The sequence below is a fragment of the Bos taurus genome, chromosome 11 (genome assembly GCF_002263795.3).
Source record: "Bos taurus isolate L1 Dominette 01449 registration number 42190680 breed Hereford chromosome 11, ARS-UCD2.0, whole genome shotgun sequence".
Lineage (NCBI taxonomy): Eukaryota > Metazoa > Chordata > Mammalia > Artiodactyla > Bovidae > Bos > Bos taurus.
Genome location: NC_037338.1, coordinates 37,716,013 through 37,734,039, shown reverse-complemented (window position 1 = coordinate 37,734,039; position 18,027 = coordinate 37,716,013). Strand labels below are relative to the sequence as shown.

At 42.1% G+C, this 18,027-nt stretch overlaps 2 protein-coding genes across 8 annotated transcripts in view; one reads left to right on the top strand and one right to left on the bottom strand.

Annotated features, from left to right (window-relative positions):
- RTN4 (reticulon 4) overlaps nt 1-12,017 on the top strand; it is a 74,508-nt gene extending 62,491 nt beyond the window's left edge. For all 4 annotated transcript variants that reach the window (XM_005212571.5, NM_001113221.2, NM_001075138.2 and 1 more), the window contains 4 exons: nt 9,647-9,716; nt 10,343-10,389; nt 10,581-10,639; nt 11,022-12,017. In XM_005212571.5, the coding sequence (XP_005212628.1) occupies nt 9,647-9,716; nt 10,343-10,389; nt 10,581-10,639; nt 11,022-11,064 (219 nt within the window). In that variant the 3' untranslated portion in view covers nt 11,065-12,017. The remainder of the gene's footprint in view (nt 1-9,646; nt 9,717-10,342; nt 10,390-10,580; nt 10,640-11,021) is intronic.
- Nucleotides 11,277-18,027, bottom strand: part of EML6 (EMAP like 6) — a 287,468-nt gene continuing 280,717 nt past the window's right edge. The window contains exons 39-42 of one of the 4 annotated variants that reach the window (XM_010809938.4): nt 16,991-17,094; nt 16,201-16,354; nt 15,709-15,809; nt 11,277-14,112 (exon numbers count right to left, since the gene is read on the bottom strand). In XM_010809938.4, coding sequence (XP_010808240.1) covers nt 14,088-14,112; nt 15,709-15,809; nt 16,201-16,354; nt 16,991-17,094 — 384 coding nt within the window. In that variant the 3' untranslated portion in view covers nt 11,277-14,087. Of the gene's footprint in view, nt 14,113-15,708; nt 15,810-16,200; nt 16,355-16,990; nt 17,355-18,027 lie in introns of those variants that run through there. The other 3 variants (NM_001192457.1, XR_001501286.3, XM_059891240.1) reach the window with 3 other exon arrangements.

Genomic DNA, 18,027 nt, shown 5'->3' with positions numbered 1-18,027 from the left:
GCCTTTAGATTTGGCAAAACAATTTCTGTAGTGGTCAGAATAGGTTTAAATGCTCAAAATGCTTTTAACATGTATCTTAGCCTTAATAGGCCAGTAATGGACATTATTTTCAGCTGTATGCTTCTCTATTAAGACTTGGAACCTCAGTTATGAATAACATTAATGGTAAAAAATTGAGTTTCTTTTTATTATTTATTATCTCTTTTGTGTAGAGTGCTTGCATTTAGTGACCCATTCTGTAGTAGTGCTTTAAAATAATCTGATGTCAGTCTGTAAATAAAGAGATGATGGTTATATCATTGGGATCTTTGATTAGTATCAAGAGGAAACAAATAATATTTGGGAGCAAATCAAATTCAACCTTGTACTCATGGGTCCTGGAAGAAACCAGTTTCTATTCATTGAAGTGTATTTGCAGTGAATAGGTTGACTGCTGGGGGTAAAACATGTTTGAAAAATTCTTGAGGGGAATGCACTAGTGTAGTTTAAAATGAAGCGTTTTGTGGGTAGGAGTTGATTGAGAGGAAACACTAAATAGTGACACAGAGGTTCAAACAGCATAGGGCCATCTCTGAATTTGGCAGTCAAAAATTGTTGGAGGGGAGCGGAGGGCTTCGAACAAAGGCATCATGAAGCTGTGGATTGAGGAGTCATTTTTTTTTATACTTATTAATAAAAACTGCAACAGATATAAACTAAAAGTCCTCATGTTTGCACTGTGTAACAGTGAAGGCAGTTATGCATGTCTAACATTTTTCTTGAGAGAAGAGGCATTCTTGAAGAAATCTGTTTAAAACAAAACAAATTGATCTGGGAATGACTCATTCATTGTTTTCTAGAGCTTCAAGTTTCCCCTTGTCTTTAATCAGTTGAAATCTTATTCTTTCAGAGCTTATTGTCCTCCGTACACAGCTCTATGTGTAGACAGTTATGTAGGTGTGGAAGTATTTGCAAAGGGTAGGGAAGTGAGAAAATATTACAGGAGGACTGATTAAATACTTTAGAAAACCTTTAAAATCTGATTTGCACTGAAATTTGAAAGTAGATGAAAAGGAAATTTTATTAATAAATACTTTCATGAGATAATTTCTTTTTGCTGTTAAATCTCATTTTAAAAATTTCCTTTGAAAATTACCTTGGGTTTTTTGGTTTTTTCTTAATGAGGAAACTAACATAAATGAAAGAATCTGAACTTGGTAAATTCTTGCCTTCAGTGATTTTGCTAATTTGAAGGTAATAGTAATTTGAAGAGGCATATAATGAGATAGGTTACTTTTTGGAACACTTACATTTTATGAAATTTTCTTTTATTTAAAAAATATTGTTTCTTAATATTGGGGGGAAAAAAGCAGTTGAATTAGAAGCCTAGTTTACTACTGCTTCTCCTTAAGGATTAGGAAAGAGATAACTCCTTTGAATGGTTTTCCAAAGTAGTGTTTTTTGGCAAGTCCAGAGCTCAAGGAAAGCTGCTTGGTGATTTCTGCTAAGGCAGATTCATTCAGGGCTCAAAATAACATTTGTATTAATACTCTGAATGATCCTTGCATTTAGGTCTCAAAATCTGTTGAGGCAAGGAATAAGGCAGGGTGTCTGTCTTACTCTTGCAATACAAAGCCCTCTGATAATATACATGGAGGGTCTTCCTTGATAAACTTTGTGGTTCTGCTGTACGTGGAGTACTTCAGTTAAACCTTTTCTTACATCATTGTGTATGGGTAGTGTAGATTCCACTTGTTCTCACTGAATAAGGGAACTATAGAAACACAGGATACTTGCTTAATATGTCTTACTGAGAAAAGCTGAGGAAAACAAAGCACTGTTGTCTCCCTTTAAAATGACTTAATAGTATTCCTTTTCTAGAGGACGTTCCTTGAGTATTTGCCACTCTCACCCCCATAGTTTTTATTCATATAGAGAGCATTTTTAAAAAGATTATTTTCCTTCTGACTCGTTTACCCTTTGCCTTTTAGCACAGCAGTTGGTGGGAGAATCATATTCTTCCTCCCTAAAGTGAGCAAAAATGTTTTTTCAGATCTCTTTTTTTTTTCTTTCTCTTCTTCAATTTAAGGGAAAAATCAATTTGCTCTGTTACATTGATTGTATTTCCTTTTATTCAGGTTTTAAATTTGGGAAGTTTGCTAATAAATAGCCCCAGTCTCTGCAGTTTCCAAATGAATTTTTCTTGTTAAATAACAGTTTTTAAAAAATTTATAAGAACCAGCTTTTGATTTGGATTACTTTTATTTTATATTGTTCATAGCTAGGAAAATGGACACCACATTAATTTTAAGAAAATACAGAAGGAAGTAGTCTTACTTATAATTTTGTTTTTCATTTAGAAAATAGACATTGTATCAAGCTCTGTGGCTTATTTAAAATAATAGCTTTTTAAAATTTGAAAGAAGTTTCTCTATAAGTCACTATCTTTGTAAGTGTTTCATGCCCTCAAATTTATATAATCTACATTTCTAGACTCTGGGTCATAATTACCACTACTTCTATTTGAAACCTTCTTCCTCAGAAATTACAAAATTTAGAGTCAGTATTCTTAGCATGTGAAATTTTTCTTCTCCTTTCTTACTATCATATTTTTGGAAGTGTGTGAGGGGGCCTGGCTATTCTATAGGTCATTCTGAAGAAATAACCAAACCCCAGGGTTCATCAGGCCTGTTGGAAAAGACTTGACATGAGACGGTGGTTATCAGTGTGCCTCGTCTAGATCTCCCTTTTGGTGGTTGACCTGGACAAATAAAAATAAGACACATGCTGCAGATTTCTCCTTTTAAATCCTTGTGTACAGTTGACCCTTGACCAGTGTGGGGATCGGGAGCACTGACCCCCGCCTCACACACACACAGAGTTGACAGTCTGTGCGCGGTTCATGACTGGCTCTCCACAGCCCCAGTTCCTCCTTATCCAAGGCCCCTCTGTGTCTGTGGTTCCCCCGGTACCCCTGGCTCCATATTCACAGGTTCAAACAACTGAGGATCCTGTAGTATTTACTGCTGAAAAAACTGTGCTGACAGGTGGACCTGTGTAGTTCAAACTCCTGTGCTCAGAGGTCAGCTGTAATTATTGCATTTGTTTTCTTCCCTTGCAGTTAACTGCAGGCTTCTAAATCTTAGAAAAGATTTCAGGTGTCCCTAGATTGAGAAATAGTCCATTTGCCAGAAGACTAATTCTAGTCAAATATTATGGGCAAAATCATTGACAAAATATTTCTAATTCCATTCAGCAGCATTTATTTCAAACATTAGTATAAAATTTTACCACAGGCAAATGTTTTGATCAATCCTCAGGATTTGTTGTAAAGTGGGTTTGTTACATTGAATGCCAGACGTAAGGGGAAGAGAAATAATGGAAAAGGAGGTAGAGGAGGAGGGTTCTAGTAAAAGTAAGCTGTGAAAGCTGTGTATGTGTCCTTTTCTTGGAGAGCCTAGTGTGTATTACCTTATTAGTTTCTGAGAAGTCCAAAAGAGGCTGGATAACTTTATTTAACCTAGTGATATTTGTCAACCTTGTTTAAATAACACCCATGACTACCAGAACAGTAGTATAAGGTGGTTGAACAAATTTAAACCACCTGGTTACGGTTTAATTCTGTTCTGTGACTGACCTTCTGTGTAAGGGGTCTTTTAGATGGGGGCTCTTATTTTAAAACAATGGTTCTCAGTCTTGGCTGCACATTGCAATCACTGGAAGCTACACAATTTAATGATACTTGGGAGGGGGAAGAGGTGTGAGTCCCATTCCCTGAAATTGTGATTTAATTTTTCTAAGGACACTGCTTGGAGAGTCATTGGTTTTCAAAGTTGTGGTTTAAGCTGTATGTAACCCTGGGCTATAGTTTTCTTCTCACCTTCTTCATTAGAAAAGCATGTGAAGGTCTCCACTGGGTTCAGCTTTACTAGGGGGTTCTGCCTTTTGAAACCTCAAATTCCAAGAAAAAGTCTAGTACTTTCAATTCAGTTCAGTTGCTCAGTTGTGTTCAACTCTTTGTGACTCCATGGACTGAGCACATCAGGCTTCCCTGTCCATCACCAGCTCCCAGAGCTTGCTCAAACTCATGTCCATTGATTCAGTGATGCCATCCAACCATCTCATCCCATCATCCCCTTCTCCTCCTGCCTTCAATCTTTCCCAGCATCAGGGTCTTTTCAAATGAGTCAGGTCTTCGCATCATCCGGTGGCTGAAGTATTGGAGCTTCAGCGTCAGTCCTTCCAATGATATTCAGGACTGATTTCCTCTAGGGTTGATTGGTTTGATTTCCTTGCTGTCTAAGGGACTCTCAAGAGTCTTCTCCAACACCACAGTTCAAAAGCATCAATTCTTTGGCACTCAGTTTTCTTTATAGTTCAACTCTTGCATCCATACGACTACTGGAAAAGCCATAGCTTTGACTAGATGGACCTTTGTCCGCAAAGTAGGAGAAGGCAGTGGCACCCCACTCCAGTACTCTTGCCTGGAAAAATCCCATGGATGGGAGGAGCCTGGTAGGCTGCAGTCCATGGGGTCGCTAAGAGTCGGACACGACTGAGCGACTTCACTTTCACTTTTCACTTTTATGCATTGAAGAAGGAAATGGCACCCCACTCCAGTGTTCTTGCCTAGAGAATCCCAGGAATGGCGGAGCCTGGTGGGCTGCCGTCTTTGGGGTCGCACAGAGTCTGACTGAAGCGACTTAGCAGCAGCTGCAGCAGGTTGATCATAACTTTTCTTCCAAGGAGTAAGCATCTTTTAATTTCATGGCTGCAGTCACCATCTGCAGTGATGTTGGAGACCAAGAAAATAAAGTCTCTCACTGTTTCCATTGTTTCCCATGTTTTTTGCCATGAAGTGTTGGGGCCAGATGCCATGATCTTAGTTATTTGAATGTTGAGTTTTAAGCCAGCTTTTTTACTCTCCTCTTTCACTTTCATCAAGAGGCTTTTTAGTTTTTCTTCACTTTCTGCCATAAGAGTGGTGTCATCTGCATATCTGGGGTTATTGATACTTCTCCTGGCAATCTTGATTCCAACTTGTGCTTCTTCCAGCCCAGCATTTCACATGATGTACTCTGCATATAAGTTAAACAAACAGAGTGACAGTGTACAGCCTTGATGTACTCCTTTCCCAATTTGGAACCAGTCTGTTGTTCCATGTCCATTTCTAATTGTTGCTTCTTGACCTGCATACAGATTTCTCAGGAGGCAGGTCAGGTGGTCTGGTATTCCCATCTTTTCAAGAATTTTCCAGTTTGTTGTGATCCACACAGACCAAGGCTTTAGCGTAGTCGATGAAGCAGATGTTTTTCTGGAATTCTCTTGCTTTTTCTGTGAGCCAGCGGATGTTGGCAATTTTATCTCTGGTTCCTCTGCCCTTTCTAAATCCAGCTTGAACATCTGGAAGTTCTCAGTTCACTTACTGTTGAGGCCTTGCTTGGAGAATTTTGGGCATTACTTTGCTAGCTTGTGAGATGAGTGCAATTGTGCGGTAGTTTGAGCATTCTTTGGTGTTGTCTTTCTTTGGGATTGGAATGAAAACAGACCTTTTCCAGTCCTGTGGCCACTGCTGAGTTTTCCAAATTTGCTCGCATATTGAGTGTAGCACTTTCACAGCATCATCTTTTAGGATTTGAAATAGCTCAGCTGGAATTCCATCACCTCCACTAGCTTTGTTTGTAATGATGCTTCCTAAGACCCATTTGACTTCAAATTCCAGGATGTCTGGCTCTAGGTGAGTGATCACACCATCATGGTTATCTGGGTCATTAAGGTCTTTTTTGTATAGTTCTGTAAATTCTTGCCACCTCTTCTTAATACCTTCTGCTTCTGTTAGGTCCATACCATTTCTGTTCTTACCAGATACTAAGACCAGGTGTTTTATAGGCAGATGTTCTTATTTTTCTGTCACATGACTTTGTGCAATAAACACTGGATTCTTTATGAAAGTAGATCTGTGACTTTTGGGGAAAATATATTTTTAAATTGTAATAAAATGTCTAGCTATATTTGTCTGAACATCAGGTAACCATAATGTTCCAGAATTCCGTCTGAAATCTGAAAGTGAGGAAAAAGGCCTGAATTCCAGAAATAGCTGACCCAAAAGAACATTAAATATAGCCCTCAGGCTCTTAGGCATTTATTAACATACACATTTTGACAGTTTCTTTTCTGGTTCCTTTGTTTCGCAGAAAATTTAGACAGGAAATGAGTTTGTGAAAATGTGATTAGTAATGAATGAGGCTGAAGATAGCAGAAGTCAAATGATTTTCAGTGTTTAAAACTGCAGAAAAAGTTTGAAAATGTGAATTGCCAAAGTAATTTCTGAAATTGTCATGCATCCTCCCCCCATTTTCCTTAAAAATGCCTCCCCACCCCATAGAGACATCAAATAAAATCTACAGAGCTTTTCAGTGAGGTATACATGTGATACACACTTGAATTGAATTCCTGTACCCCCAGGCAAAAGACAAGACGTGGCCTTTGCCCTCTTCCAGTATTACCAGACCTTCACCGTGCTTGGCCCCCGCTTTCCTTCTGTCTCATTACTGCCTAAAGAGACATGAGCCTTTGACTTCCTCCGTTAGTATGCATTGGCTGCAGAGTTGCCAAGTGTTTGCCATGGAATAGCGTAGAATTTGTAGGTTTAAAGCATTCATTGGACTTTTCCCTGCTTCTTTATAACAGCATGCACATTCATAACCATTAATAAATGGAGGAGGGCATGGCAACCCACTCCAGTATTCTTGCCTGGAGAATCCCATGGACAGAGGAGCCTGGCGGGCTACAGTCCGTAGGGTTGCACAGAGTCAGACATTACTAAAGCAACTTAGCCACATGTCCTCTGTAAGTGGCTTTACTGTATAGCAGAGCGGAGATTCTGGAGCCAGATGAACCTGCAGTTACTGTCACCTCTGGTTTGGCAACTTGCTCTCATCTTTCTGTATCTTTTTTCTTTCTTTTATGGGGATAATAACAGTATTTAACTTCTGGGGTTATGATTAAGTTAACTGAGTTGCTGTTATTACATAATAAGCTTCAGTAATTGTGCAGTTGCTTGATGTTAGCTCTTAAGTCCTTTCTCTTCTGATGGAGTCCTCTCTGGAAACCCTTAGCCAGTATTTTTGTTTTGGGCCTTGAAATGTTATATTTTCTCCAGACTTAGCTGCAACATGTGCAAATTCTGTGATAGCACATAAAAATGTGAATTTCTGGGTTTCTCTCCTAAAATGAGGAAACATGGCGGCATTGGCCTGGAACGCAGGTGCTTCTTGAGAAGCACATATCTGCCTTGGTCCTCACCGAGACTCCCTCATGCATTTGTGTCACCAGCCTGCCCCCACAGAGGTCTGAAGCCTCCCTCCGTTTCTCTCTGCGCCTGGATCATCTGCCTTTTAGAAAGTGTCCTGCAAGAGGCAGATCTAGTGACATCTGAACCCCCTGCATCACCTTGGTGTGAAGACTTGGGCTTCTCTTTTTTCATGGATTTAGAGTGCAGCCTTGTCAGTGACTTTATGACCAAATTAGGACTTATTTTTAGCTTGTGTGTTAGTTTCTGAATTTTGTCATGGTGAGGGTATCTTTATTGCTGAAGCAGTTTCTTCTAAAATGTAGGGCGACCCTTCTCTTTTTGACTTGGTGGATGGTGATGGATGAAAATAACTCTGTTGCTCTATGGTAAACTTGCTCAAGTGAAGAAATTATATTTAGCTTTTGCAATAGGAGTCTTGTAAAACTATGTGAGAGGGAAAGGGTTTGCTAACTGGAGTCAACGCTTCAAACCCTTCTACCAGAGGTTCCATAGAAGTTGGAAAGACCAGGACAGCATTTAATTTTGATTTGCAATTGGAAGCTGTTAAGAATGCTTGATATTTGCTCACTTGAACATTAAATTCAATTATAGGGGTAACCAAAGTGTTGCTCTTTGTAGAACTGACAGTTGGTGCAGGAATCCAAGATTCTTCCTAACCTGCAGTAAATAAATTTCCTAGAGTCTGAACACTTTAATTACTGCTCAATACCCAGCTCATGGCAACCCACCTGGTGGGCTACAGTCCATATGGTCGCAAAGAGTCGCACACAACTGAAGCGACTTAGCACGCACCCCGCTCATAGTAGGTATTCAATCAGATTTTGCTGAATGAATGCTACATGGACAAAGATATGCTTTAGATAAGGGTTAGGAAGCTACTGTTCGGTCTGACTTGTAACCTGTTTTTGTATAGCCTGGGAGCTGATTATACTTTTTACAGTTTTAAAGGATAATATTCAAAGAATATGTGACAGAGATCCTTTGTGGCCCATAAAACCAAAAATGTTTTTCTGTCTTTATTTACAGAAAGTTTGCTGATCCCTTCTTTAGATGGAGGTGCTCACTCCTCTCTCCTTTTCATTTATACTTTGCTCTTAGAAACCTAAATAATTGTTGTCGGTGGTGGCATCGTGGTGGGATGTTTGTGACCTACTAAACAGGGCAGAGAGTGCCAGACATATGAAGGCTTTTAATAGAAAACAGAGAAACTGCTTCTGCTGAATGTTTAATAAAATCCAGACTGACTTGGTATTTACAAGTCTTCAAGAACTGCTTGAACATGTCATTGAGTTTTTACTATATGGTGTCACCAAGAACTGGAAGAAAACTTTGAAATTCTCTTATTCAACCATTCATGAGTAAACTAAAATACGGTGAGGAAATAAAGGACTTCTCAAAATGAAAGCACTTTATAGAAACAAGGCTTTCCCCAAACTGCTGTATGTAATTTTTTTTTTAATCCAAGATTTTGAGATGATTACTAAAAATAGGAGGAGCATTTAGTCTGCACTGCAGTCCCTGGAGGGCACAGTGAACTATGACAGTATAACCTCAGTTCTGGCAAGTTCCTAAACCTCTGTTTTTTCCTTAGTGTCTTCATCTGCTGTGGTAATGATAGCAGTGCCTACCTCATAAAATTGTTAGGCGGAATACATGAGTTTGTATTTGTAAAGCACTTAAAACTGGGTGTGGTACTAATACATCAATAGTAAGAACTGGGTTAGTGTTTGCTAAATAAAGAAGGCGGTGGCTAAAAGAATAATATGGTCAATTTTTTTATTAGGTTTAAAAGTTTGAGGAGTCCTCATTGGCTGTTAAAACATTTATTACTGGGGAGAAAGTCTTTCTGATCCTTAATAAAATGCTAGAGCTGATATTTTGGGTACTTGAGACATAGTCTCCTTGCACCATTATTGCTTATTCAGATATATGTCTGAGTCATTCAGCTCATTTAAATCTTGAATCACTTGTTGGTACTTTAAAGTCATTTTCAATAGTTAATTCTCACGATAGCTTTCCAGTCTTTCCATTTTAGAAGTTGAATACTGTAGTAGAGCTGGGGGGCGGGCAAGGTGGTGACCTTTGTTACGCTTTGATTTTAGGGGAAACAGAATCAACTATTTGGTAATGTACTTCAGAGGAAAATGAATCATATCTATTAACTGTTTTAATTAGATTCTGGAATTCCTGAATCAGCCTGGCAGCTTAGTGAAATATCCATATTGTTTTTATCAAATCTCCAAGGAGTATGCCTATAGTAGTTTGGCATTTACATGGGATGTATTTATTTGAAGGTTTAATTTTAAAACTTTACTTGAATTTTGTCTTTAATTGGCTGTTATTCTCTTACAGTTTGCAGTGTTGATGTGGGTATTTACCTATGTTGGTGCCTTGTTCAATGGTCTGACACTACTAATTTTGGGTAAGTCTACAAAACCAACAGAATGAAACATTTTTAAAAAGATTGGGGACTTCCTGGCAGACTAGTAGTTAAGACTCCATATTTCCACTGCAGAGGCCATGGGTTTGATCCCTGGTGTGGGAACCAAGATCCTGCATACTGCACAGCACAGCCCACCATCCCAGCGCCGCCCCCCCCCCCCCCAAAAAAATGGTGTGCAACGAACTTTAAGATGTTTTAGTGGAAAATATTCTTATATTGTAGAAAAAAATAGAGGGATATACATTAGAGGTTGTGATCTTCTTAAATAAATTGCTAATACTTACATTATTTATGGAAATGCCACTTTACTTCCTGAAGACTACTCCAGCAGTGATAAACCAGATCAAGAGTGGCCTTATTTGATGTGCAGTCATATGTCTGACTAACCAGGGATGCCTATATTTTATAAAGTCTGTAATGTGAAGCCAGGAGTGGCTCCTGGCTCCCTTGGTTAATTCATTGCTCTGCCCACCAGCAGCTGTGTCTCCCTGTATTTGGAACATTCCTGGCTATCTGAAAAGAGTGCTGCCAGTCTGATGACTGTGGTATGATTTAGGGAACAAACACTGCAGTCTACTTTAAAGCTTGTGTATTTCCTTTTTCAGCTCTGATTTCACTCTTCAGTGTTCCTGTTATTTATGAACGGCATCAGGTAATTTAACTGCAGATTTCAGAATACAAACCTCATTCTCTTATGTGGAACTTAGAAATGTCAGTGCCAGTTTCCAAAACCTTATGAAAAATGAGAAATGTGGCAGTTTCTTAAGCCTTTAATATGTTGGAACACAGTTCTAAGATTTGTTAGCAATGGTAATTTTCTAATAAATTCTTTATCTCTTTCAGGCGCAAATAGATCATTATCTGGGACTTGCAAATAAGAATGTTAAAGATGCTATGGCTAAGTAAGTATTTAAAACCTGCACTTTGTTTTACACTCAGGCGAGGTGTACCGGACTTGGACAGCAGTGCGGTATTTTCATGTTAAGACATAGTAGTCAATTTCAGTCAGACCTAAAGTGTGAGTTGCCGGAAGATTTTTTTCCTAACATTTGGATCATCGATTCTGTATCAACTTAACATGTATGTAAGGCTTTCAGTCTATAATTTGTGAGGTCAAGGTGGCAAAATTATAGCTTGTAGTTTGACAGCCTTAGGATTTTATTTCTTGTATAAGCTGAGCAATGTACATGTAAGTCTTGAAGGATAGACATTTTAAGCAGAAAACAAAATATTGTAAATTCACAGTATTTACACTGACATTTTCCCCCTCCTTCTCATTTGTAGAATCCAAGCAAAAATCCCTGGATTGAAGCGTAAAGCTGAATGAGAAAGCCTGAAAGAGTTAACAATAGAGGAGTTTATCTTTAAAGGGGATATTCATTTGATTCCATTGGGGAGGGTCAGGGAAGAACAAAGCCTTGACATTGCAGTGCAGTTTCACAGATCTTTATTTTTAGCAGCGCAGTGTCTGAGGAAAAATGACCTGTCTTGACTGCCCTGTGTTCATCATCTTAAGTATTGTAAGCTGCTATGTATGGATTTAAATCGTAATCATATTTGTTTTTCCTGTATGAGGCACTGGTGAATAAACAAAGATCTGAGAAAGCTGTATATTACACTTTGTCGCAGGTAGTCTTGCTGTATTTGGGGAATTGCAAAGAAAGTGGAGCTGACAGAAATAACCCTTTTCACAGTTTGTGCACTGTGTACGGTCTGTGTAGGTTGATGCAGATTTTCTGAAATGAAATGTTTAGACGAGATCATGCCACCAAGGCAGGAGTGAAAAAGCTTGCCTTTCCTGGTATGTTCTAGGTGTATTGTGAAATTTACTGTTGTATTAATTGCCAATATAAGTAAATATAGATTATATATATATCTATATATAGTGTTTCACGAAGCTTAGCCCTTTACCTTCCCAGCTGCCCCACAGTGCTTGATACTTCTGTCATGGGTTTTATGTGTGTAGTCCCAAAGCACATAAGCTAGGGAGAAACGTACTTCTAGGCGCACTACCATCTGTTTTCAACACGAACCGACGCCATGCAAACAGAACTCCTCAACATAAACTTCACTGCACAGACTTACTGTAGTTAATTTTATCACAAACTCTGGACTGAATCTAATGCTTCCAAAAATGTTTGCAAATATCAAACATTGTTATGTAAGAAAATATAAATGACGATTTATACAATTGTGGTTTAAGCTGTATTGAACTAAATCTGTGGAATGCATTGTGAACTGTAAAAGCAAAGTATCAATAAAGCTTATAGACTTAAAAGACGTTTCGTATTTTGGTTTCCTGAACCTGCTGTAGAATGAAAGAATTAGACACACAGGGTGGACTTCGCCCGCACCAGGGTGTGCACTGGCTTGCACTTCCAGAAAGGCTTTAGGCTCAGGGTAGCCATGCTTCATAATTAAATCTATTTGACACATACCAAAATGTTTTTAAATTATGTATTTTTTATGCTTTAATTGAAAATAAATTCATGCACCAATATGTTAACATATGGAATACAGTGCAGGATTTATGAACATACATAAAATCATACCATGTGTTTACAAATCCGATTTAAGAACTTTTATTGACACACAGACACTATTGCTCTTTAATATAGTGTGTACATAGATCATCACTGATAAATTTGTTCTTCACATAGTTATTTCAATGCAAGGTTCAATCAGTGTGAAAGGTCAGTGTACAATATAGGCAGACATGGTTCTCAGCATCACCAGTCACATGGAGACAGAAAACAGAATTAGGGCTGCATAGGGACTCGAACTGTGGGCCCAACAACCTATTAGTGGGTTAATGTAAGGCATTAATAAACTGGCATATAAAAATAGCTTAATGAGTGATCTAATCCATTTAGAATGTTGAAGCACTTCTGTGGTAAATGTTAATCTATTTAATTGAAAATGCTTCGTTTCACCGTTCCTCTGAACTGACAACTGAAAATAGCCAGTAACTCAAGACCCAGAATTTTAGTTCACTGACTAGAACATCTAATTGGTATAATGTATGTGCTCAGAGTCCCAGCCTGTCACCAACCTGCCTTCCAGCACGTGCCATCATCATCCCTCTTGTTAGTGGTCAGCAAGTGTCAAGTATGATGGGAGGTGGTCCAGGGTGCCTCTGATTTTCTTGGCCGAGTCACATTCTGTCATCCAGCCAACTCTGAGCTAGATTATTTTGCTTTATAATCTTGAATTACCAAATACTGCTTTGGGCTTAGGAATTTGTTCTGCAGAGATTTTTTGAATCCAGACTTGACCTGTGTCATTCACCTGAAGCACACCACTGGAATCAAGTCCACCCCACTCTGGGAGCGGCCCTCCCAGCGCAGCCTCCAGGCACCTCCTCTGTTACCATTTTAGGTTCAGTAGGATAAATCAGCTCATCTTCCTGGACCTACTTGAGCTTTTTTTTTTTTCCCTTCTTCTTCTATTTTGTAGTAGAGTTTTGTTTTATTTGAAATGTTTAGGATGTTGTGGGTTTGGCACGCAGTATAATGAAACCCACTCTACCCACCCATCTTCCAACACCTGAACTTAAGTTTCTTTGCTGCTCAACTTCAAATAGCCACTGTTTCCCAAGCACATAACTAATATCTTTCCTTTGGGAAGCCTTGACCTAAACACATGACATGGGTGACCAGGAATCTGCTAGGATCCTGTAGCCCTCCTCAGTTTTTAAGTTTTAGCACCATATGAGATAATTTGTGGGAGGTGAGATAGCAGCCCACACAACTGGAAGCTTTCAAAGGCACTTTATGGATATAAAACTCTGCAAACGAAACATTAAAAAAATTAAGTTTCTCAACTTGTTTATACATGGCTCATTTGGTTTTGAAAGCTAAATGTGGAGAACAAAGGCTATCAGTATTTCTAGTATTTCAGTGAATCTAACTTAAGCTGTCCTGTTCAACTTCCTTATTTGTAAAAATGAACATTTTTAAAGTATATAGAAACATAATAGCAAAACATCTTTTGTAAAAGTTTTGATGCAAATTAAAAGCTACATATTGGTTAGGGTAACTGAGGCTTTAAATTTTGTCAGTGGGCTACATTATCAGATAGGATTTCTTTGTCAGTGTAGTGAGTACGTGTAGTTTTTAAGTCTCAGGAAGAGAGGCAAGCAGTCTTAACACGTCAGCACTGACCTTCCCTCTTGACATCCTGGTTTTGGAAGCTCCAGGTGATGGGAGCAGTCACATTTCACCAGCACTTGGAGCTCATGTAGCTTGTTGGCGGCGTAGACCTTTCCCAGCAGCTGGCAGCCAGGAGGTACCTTGTCATGGCCTCTGTGGTTGCCAGCCGTGGTGGCAGCAGGAAAGCGGATTCCGGCATTTACAGGCATCGCCACACAAATACACTGAAAAGACAGACCAAACATGTTGCGGGGCTGGACATCACAAAAGTCACTCTTGCCAAGAGCTCCAGAGTCAAGCTCAGGCTGAACATTTTGATTTCAATTTTAGAAGACAAACCAGGGATCTTGCCACCAATGAAAGGTCTATTGGTTATTTTTTTTTTAAGGTCTATGTTATCTGTTTGGTCTGGCTCTTTCAGCATGTCCCTTCTGAACGGGAGGACTGCTGGCAGCTTGACTTCACACTTCTCTCTTGTTACCACTGAAGAGGTTTTATCAGCTCCACTCAAGCAGGAGAGCTCTTTCTAGTGTTCAGCACAGGGCCGGGGTGACAGGAGCCCATGGCTGCCAGGCTGAGGGGGCCCTGTGTTGGGAAGGTGACATCCAAGCCCTTTATAGTGACCGACAGCCCCCTCAGATCTCCAGGTTAGCTTCTGTGTCCTGTGGCTGCTTGTTCACGGTCTGGTTGGTGCTGCTCTGGATGGGGGTCCTCCTGCCCCTCCCCACCCCCGGAGCTGCTGTCGGCCCTCTCTCAGCAGCTCTAAGTGCCTGCGGCAGTTGACACAGTGGCCTGGAGATGGATGTTTCCGGGGGGCCAGCAGAAAGCATCCTTTGGGGCCATTTTCTACAAAATGCTTTTGGGTAGAAAGTGGGTTAAAATGCTCTACAGGTACCTTTTCCACAACCTTACTCAGACTACTAAAAATGCACGTGTTTCTTCTTGATGCCCCTGTGAGCCCAGTCCTCAATTGAACAGAAACCTGTATTCATGTTTCTGTAAAGCTCTTCATCCACATGAGATGTGGAGAAGCTGAATGACTTCGGATGACCTCGTGCTGGTCCCCCACACTCTAAATAAGAAAGGCCCTTGGTGGAGGGACACGAGAGAGCTCCTTGGATAGCATCTCTGGAGTAGGCTGCTAGGGGGTCCTTCCAAAACCTTGGAAGACCAGTCATGCCTCCCAGAGCATGAGGCCTGTTTCTCCCTGAGCAGTGGTGAAGGTTAGGGGCCCACCCGGTTTAGGAGTCCACACGCTGGTGGAGGTTCTGCAGCTACTAACCAGCACTGGTCCTAACGGCTTCACTCCTTGTCTGATCTCATGTGTAAAACCGGGTAATGTGTTCTGCGTGACTGAGGCCCAATGTTACTATTTATAAACCTCTCACAGAGTTGTGGATTAATCATCCATGTAAGAACTCTAGTGATGAACTGGAAGTTCTGAGTTACAAGGCCCATGGATCAAGGTCCCTCTAAGCTCCTGATTATATGCAACAGCCCGCAGCTCCTACTGAAATCGCCACGTGGAGGTTGGGTCTCTCAGCACCTGCCCCTACAACCAGCAATGCTCAGCGTAGCTCTGACCTGCCCTTGGCTTCTCTCGAATCCGAGGCCAACCTAGTGGGGACAGAGGCCCATCACAGTTAGGGTTTGGGGTCACCAGAGACTAAATACCTTACACTGGGAAGTCCTCACTGCATCTCTTGGTCACTGCCCATACCAGCCCCTCCTGTGCCCCTGGGAGGAGCTGACAATTGAGGTGGGGATGGTAGGGGTGAAGGCCAGGCTTCGGGGCAGAGCCAGATGAATCAGGTTGGTACCTGCAGTCGTCTCCTCCAGTGCTGACTACATACTTGTCGTCATGAGAGAAACGGATGTTTGTCACATGAGCTGAGTGACCGAAGTAACGCTTATGTTTGGCCTGTGAGCAAAAGGGAATGGAGGTGACTACGAGAGCCTGTCCTTCAGCCACCCTGGACCACTCCCAGGACTCCGCTCCGCCTCCCCAGGCTTCCCTTCACCCACGGGGTGCCTGTTAGGTCTGGACATCTCTGGGAGCCAGCCCTTCACTGGCTTCCTGCCTCACTCTTGCCCTGCTCGGTACCCTCACCCCCATCCTCCTGGCTTCCAAGACTTCCCCTTGTGAAGGAGAGGAAAAGGTTAGGGGTGGCCAAGTCTCCCCAGGGCTGTGACAAGATTCCTCTTGTGCTAGATTGTAGATAGTCGTGTCCATGTGGCCACAATCTCTGGGAGAATGCACAACGTCAAAGAGCCTAGAGGCTGTGTAGGGAATTACTCTAAGGGAAACTCACAAATTTCTCTGTGCACGGAAAATCAAAGAGCTTCACCAGCCCAAAGTCGTCTCCCGTGACGATGTTCAGCCCTGCGTGGGTCACACAGGCGCAGTTGACGTCAGCCTTGTCTGCATTTCGCGGCCAGATGCCAATGACTTCGTCTCCCAGAATGCTGTTCCAACAGGAAGAGGTGTGAGGTGTGTGACAAGGCTTCCTGCAGAAGAGTCAGTGCAGTCACGTGGCTCTTCTGTCCGCCCCCCCCCACCCCCTTCTCTGTGCACTTGCCCCAGCTCCTGCTGTTCTCTGCCTCGGGCCCCTTTCACCCCAAAAGACAAGTTCCCTCCATCTTTGGTTCTCTCCCTCTTCCCCATAATGCTTCAGAGTATGTGTGGGTTTGGTTGAAGAGTGGGGGCTCCTTTAAGCTCCCAGGCTGGTGGTCTCCTCTCTTCTGACTTGGCAGGGCCCTGCTGCTTACCCTGCTACCTGGTGACCAGCCCTCCCTCCCGTCCCAGGGGTTGGAAAAAGCCTCACTGTACTGGAGGGGGCTTGGCCAAGACCTGGGAGATGGTTTCCCTTTGAACTTGTTGGGTGGAGCTGGGGATGGGTGGGACACATCAAGAGCGACTTTGCATTTCAAAAGCCTAGGTCAGATCAAAGCCTGTGGCCCAATCTGGGAGCTAGAAGCTTCCTTCTCCTGCGCCAAGGGAAAGAGCTCTGTCTCTGAGCTGCTTCAGATCCCAGCCCCACACAAACTTGAGGCTGAGGCTGGGACAAGAGTAGTCTCCCCTGGGACCTTTCCTGCAGTCACCTTGTCCAGGAGGCCCAGGTGATCTTCTCAATGACCACGGCTTCGGTGACCTGCTTCCCCAGGGGAACTTCATGTACCTGGCGCTTATAGGCTCCTGTGGACACCTGCAGACGGGAGGCAGCCATGCCCATCAATGTTCTTTCTTTTCTGCCCAAAGGACTCCCCTTCCCATGTGCTGCTTCCCAGCCTCCACATCCCCAGACCTTTCCACCAAACCCAAGTTCAGCTCCAGCCTGCAAAGCCTGTGGTCAGCCTGCAGCCGAGTCTACACAAGCAGGGCATTTGCCATCCATTTTCTTGCTATTTTCCAAAGTTCTAAGGCAGTGGTTCGCCAACTGTGGTTCTCCACCAGCAGAAGCAGCATCTGGAAATTTGTTAGAAATGTGTGCTCTTGGACCCCCACCCCCAACCCCCCATCAGATGCCCTGAAGAGGGTGGGGCCCAGCAGACATTTTAATAAAGCCTCCAGGGGATGCTGGTACTTGCTCAGACTTGGGGATCCCTGTTCTCAGGGAAGCGAGGTCCTTCAGTAAAGAACTGAAGCAAGGTTTCTCATGGACAACAGCCAACGTAGATTATCTCTGAAGTATCTAGGACCTGATCCTGGCTTCTCTGGGAACCTTCTAGAGGAAACCGATCGTTTTCTAGCACGTGGCTGCTGCCTCCATCTCCAGCCCCTTGTCCCCCTGAGGTGCTGGCCCAGCCACCCCGATTTCCCTGCTGTTCAGGAACGAGCTGCGATCTTTCCCACATTTGGTTTTTCACGCGGAACGCCTGGAACCACGTTCCGCTGTCTTGGTGGCTGACCCCTGCACACCCTGCAGACCTCAGTGTGAACAGCACCTCTGGGAGGGGAAGTCAATCTAAACTCAGTGTGTGTTAAACGCTCCCACAGGGCACTGTGCTTTTCCTTCTCAGCACATAATCAAAATTTATAATTATGGGTACACTGGTGTGATGAGTTTAATGCTCCTCTTGTCCACAACAAGGCAAGCTCCTGGAAAGCAGGGATCAGGCCTGTTTCCTCCACCCAGAAG